Source organism: Parasteatoda tepidariorum, chromosome X2, assembly GCF_043381705.1.
Source record: "Parasteatoda tepidariorum isolate YZ-2023 chromosome X2, CAS_Ptep_4.0, whole genome shotgun sequence".
Taxonomy (NCBI): Eukaryota; Metazoa; Arthropoda; class Arachnida; order Araneae; family Theridiidae; genus Parasteatoda; species Parasteatoda tepidariorum.
This window is the reverse complement of record NC_092215.1, coordinates 34,889,088-34,893,800: the sequence shown is the minus strand read 5'-3', so window position 1 is coordinate 34,893,800 and position 4,713 is coordinate 34,889,088. Positions and strand designations below refer to the sequence as shown.

Below are 4,713 nucleotides of genomic sequence, written 5' to 3'. Positions count from 1 at the left end.
AATATTATCTTGAAAAACCTACACATCAGCAACAAAAATTTTTTTGTTTCTTTCTACAGTGGATAAAAAGAATTAATTTAAGCAATTTATGGTTCATCTAACATAAAGGCTTAAGTTGAGTTACTTACTATTAACTTAAAATGACTGTTTTTTAAACTTCTAAGGTAATATTTCATTTTCCTGGCATTCAAGATTTGGTGATTTTCTATTTTTTTTTTCTCGAGCAAATGTCAATAAACTACACTGCTGTCTATAAGATATTAATAAGTGTAACTAAAGAAGTATACAAAAAAATTTTAGATTATTTTGAAGACTTTAAATTTAAAGAAATATTTTGGTCCGAATTGTCATGTTTCGTGAGAATCACTCATATGCATGTACCCAAGGGAAACCAACTAACTACGCTTTTGAAGAAAATTTCTTCTTAAGGTATAGAAGTGTATGTTTTAACATATAATTCTTTGTTTTGAAATTTCATATAAGAAGCCATTTTTTCCTATTAACTAGTGGTGTAGCTTTTAAAATGTTTGCAGAATTCCAAGAGCATAAGCTTTTAATTTTTTACCATTCTATAAATATTTTAGAAAGTGTATAGTAATTGAAAGTTCAGTGTTTTCTAAATAAAGATTTCGACTTTTATATTCCATTATTTTCTCTAAATTGTAGTAATTTCCCGTGACAAAATTTTACATTAATTATTTTACAAAAGAAAAAAATCTAAACACAAGAAATTTTTTTCATAATAAAACAATAAAAATTTTCTGGTGCTCCAAAAACTTCAGAAATTATAGTGTGAATACATCATAACCATTCCCTTTTGGCTTTTAATGGGTTTCAACACACCAATGTCAAGCATTTTTCTCCATGGTAATAACCATTGGCCTTTCAACTAAACCGCCTCAAAGTGACCCGAGAGAATGGTGCATACTTGATGTGAGAGTAGGACATCATAGTTAAAAAGAAATCCACAATGTACTCGGAAAAGAAAATATAATCATTTTATTATACGAGAAACTATAAATAGAAATCTTTACCAAAACACAAATATCACTAGACATAAAAAGGGACTATTTACAATGTAATAATGTTTATTAATTGCTATTTGTTGAATGTTCCAGGGTGTTTATGAATATTGTTCTTTCAGCTGTTTCACTTTCAAGGTTAAGTGTAGTTAAATATTAATTGATATCTCAAAAAATTAGTCAATTTTCACAGCACCATATATTTTTCGAATGAAAAAATAGGCTGCATAGAATCCAATTGTTCCTGTCAAAATCCAGAAGGTTAGTACCATCAAACCAGTGTAACCAAAATACAACAGTGTTGGAATGAACTCGGTTATTTCCAGCTATAAATAAAAACATCTTTAAGTGAAAATAATAACATAGTACAATTCTTAAAGTACATTCATATAATCACTGTTTTTGTACAGCTCCTATACAAGTAATTTAATTAACTTTAGATATTGAAGCTAAATCACAATGATTCTATCTTATACTAGTTGTTGTATAAAACTTACAATTATGAAGAAAAATGTTAGGTATTTAAAATGAAATATTAGGGGAAAATTTTTTTTTTCTTTAATAAAGATAAGAGGCATTTATTTAGAGACTGTCTTAATATAAAACAGGATGAAATAATTTAAGAATTGTTGTTCAATATTATTTATAAGCATGAATTATTTTGGGGTATTAAACATATGTTCAAACAATCACTACATTTATATATGTTATTATAAAAAGAGAAAAAATAAGAATTGCTAATTTGTAAATTTATTTTTAACTTCAAAGCAGGGTTGCCACAGTAAAAAATGAACAAAAATAGTTGCTTTTAGTAGCCTCAAGCATGAAAATTGCTGCCTAAAACAATGAAAATAGTTGCCTGAACAGGAACAAAAATCTATCACAAATAGTAGCCAAATAACTAAAACTATAGCTTAATTGAAAAATACTATGACTAGGACTGAGTGATGTCACAAATTTTAAATTGTGATACATCGTCACTTAGACATCGCGTTAAAGTTATGTATCACGACTTAGCATAAGTTCAAAAATTACCTATGGGAAATCTTTCAATCAATCAAAAATAAATAAAGAGGAATAAACCTATTAGGAAAGAAAATATTAATTCTAAATATATTCTACTATGATCCCAAGCTTTATTTCATTTTTCTTGAATTAAAAATAATTTAAGATTTATTGTTTTAAAAATAATAATACTGTAACAAAATATTTTACATACATGCAATGAAAATTAAAAGAAAAAGAACAAAAGTGGAAAACAAACCAAAGAAATGTTCCCTTTAGAAAAAAAAATTTTTTGTTGAAAAAAAAACCATGCTTTTGAAGCATTATTAGACCCTTTTTAATTTAATTATTTAAAATAATAAGAGGTAGTATTAACTAATAGTCAAATTCTGTACTTAAGAAACACTTATTTATTATTATTTTTTTTGAAAATAAAATCCACTAAAGATTTATTTGTTTAAAAATGATACTGACTATCTAACAAATTATAAAACAAACAAATATTGAAAGAATTTTAATAAAAAAAAAACTTTAAGTACTAATGTTAAATTATTAAAAAAGCGACAAAACATTACTAAACTCTTTATTTAATTAAAGAAAATTATTTGTTTTTTCTTTTCTTTTTTTTTAACTAATAGCCAACTTTTTTAAACTTCGTTTCAATTTTCTCAAAAATAAAAGCAAACTAAATAAATGGAAGCTTTCTTTTAATTTTTTTATAGTGAAAAACGATTGGACATTTATTGGTTTAACAATAATTAAATTATTATACTTAAATTATTTAATAGATTTTAAAAAAAAGAACTTTTTAAAACAAAGTTAAATACGAAATACCCCTATTAAATTGTATAGCTTAAAATGAAAATCAATGTAAATATTTTTTTATTTTATTTACATTTTCGTTTCATTGATCTATTGAGTTCAGAACGAAAATTTAAGATAACAGCGATTGTGCAACAATCGCAAAGTAACCGCAGGTCTACTAAAAATAATTGACAAGAATTGTTAAACCCAGACAGAAAAAAAAATGGTACATCTGAAGGTAAGTCTGACTGAAAATAATTTACTAAGAGCCTGACAATTATTTCTGACAAAATAAAATGCACAACAATTGCAAAATGACTCGAGTCCCATTGAAAATAATCTTCAAAAAACGTAAAATTTAAAAGACAAAAATGGACATTAAGAAACTGTGCATTGCGTTCTACATAACAATGCTGATCCTCGTACGAAACTGGGAGTTCTGATTCAATTCGCTCCTTGTCATTCAACATCACGAAACTATCAGCAAATGCTATCTACATCTGTGCAGCAAGACGAAATTAAAATCGTCTTCGTCAGTGCAGTAACAGCGCAAGCCTAGTCAAGGATCCTTGCATATTAAATAGTTAAACCGCGATTGTAGCCTTATTCCGGCTGTTTAAATCAGATTTCTGATGCATTGCCTAAAATGAAAGTCACTACATCGGCCTACCGATATATGCGTTAAATCGATATTTCGTGATACATCGATTTATCGCCCAGTCCTATCTATGCACCAATTCTAAATGTATACCTTTTTAAATTTGTACAAAATAGTTTTGAACAAATATAAAAAGGTATACATTTTAGAAAATAGGTACCTAAATAAGAGTCGAATTACAATAAAATATGAATGTTAATAGAAGGAAAAAAACAATTAAAAATAACAAAACTGCCCCTCGGAGAGAAAAAATAACAAGTACTTTATTAAATCTAAAGGAAATTTAAATTTTTGGCTTTTTGGACATAAATAATTGCATAAAAGTTTGCTTTATTTTATTAACGTTCTGAAAAGTAACGTTCATTTATGCGAAAATACTTCGCTAAGAGTAAAAAAGTCTCCTAATAGTCGCCTATTCCTGAAAATAGTTGCTTTTTTAGCCTTTTCAGGTAAAAAAAGTCGCCTAAGGCTGAAAATAGCAGCAAATAGTCGCATTTTAGTTGCCTGTGGCTACCCTGCAAAGGAATTTGGATTTGGTAAAGGTATAAAAAGAAATATGTAATGCACTTAAACTATAGAATACTTTCACCATACATCTGGAAGAAAAAAAACTTACCTTAGTAAGGAAGTAGAATACAGAATAGGCAAAAACATATAATGCAGATCCACCTGACACCATAATGGATCTCCACCACCAATGATAATCCTGAAAAATATTCCATTTGAAATTATAAAAGCAATGGTTTTATTTTGTTACAAAAGCTAAACAATTTTTAATATCAAATTTCATTCATTTAAAAACTTGTAAGACAAATTTATTGTTATGTATTGTCTCCTTTGAAAAAAGGGATTATAATAAGGGGAAAAAATATAAATTTGTTAACTACAGAGGCTTAACACAATCAAATAAACATTTAATTAGCTAACCACTCTAATATGCATTAAAAGTTTCATTGTAAATTCTTTTGATTGGTGTATTAACATTTCATGATTACTAGCTTGCAATATATTTATTAGTACAGTACAGAACCCGTTATCCGGAAATCAGAAAACCAAATTACCGGAACGAAATTCGATAAATTTTCCCGCCATTTTTTTAAAAAAAGTTTTTTTTTCCTCATAAGATTTTAGGATTTTTCTTTCTTTTTTGAAAGATGTTTACCTTACCATCATTTTGGAAATAATCATTAGTGTATTACTTCATCGTTTTTTCTTCTTTTTAAG

The 4,713-nt window shown here is 26.8% G+C and overlaps 1 protein-coding gene and 1 long non-coding RNA gene across 2 annotated transcripts in view; both read right to left on the bottom strand.

The window, feature by feature from the left end:
- LOC139427292 (uncharacterized) overlaps positions 1-4,713 on the bottom strand; it is a 297,439-nt gene that overhangs the window by 232,389 nt on the left and 60,337 nt on the right. The gene's annotated exons all lie outside the window — the stretch shown is intronic.
- LOC107455895 (transmembrane 9 superfamily protein member 4) overlaps positions 985-4,713 on the bottom strand; it is a gene marked incomplete in the record, with an annotated part of 43,937 nt that continues 40,208 nt past the window's right edge. The window contains 2 exon segments of the mRNA XM_043039713.2: positions 985-1,348; positions 4,106-4,195. Of these exon segments, the coding sequence (XP_042895647.1) occupies positions 1,199-1,348; positions 4,106-4,195 (240 nt within the window).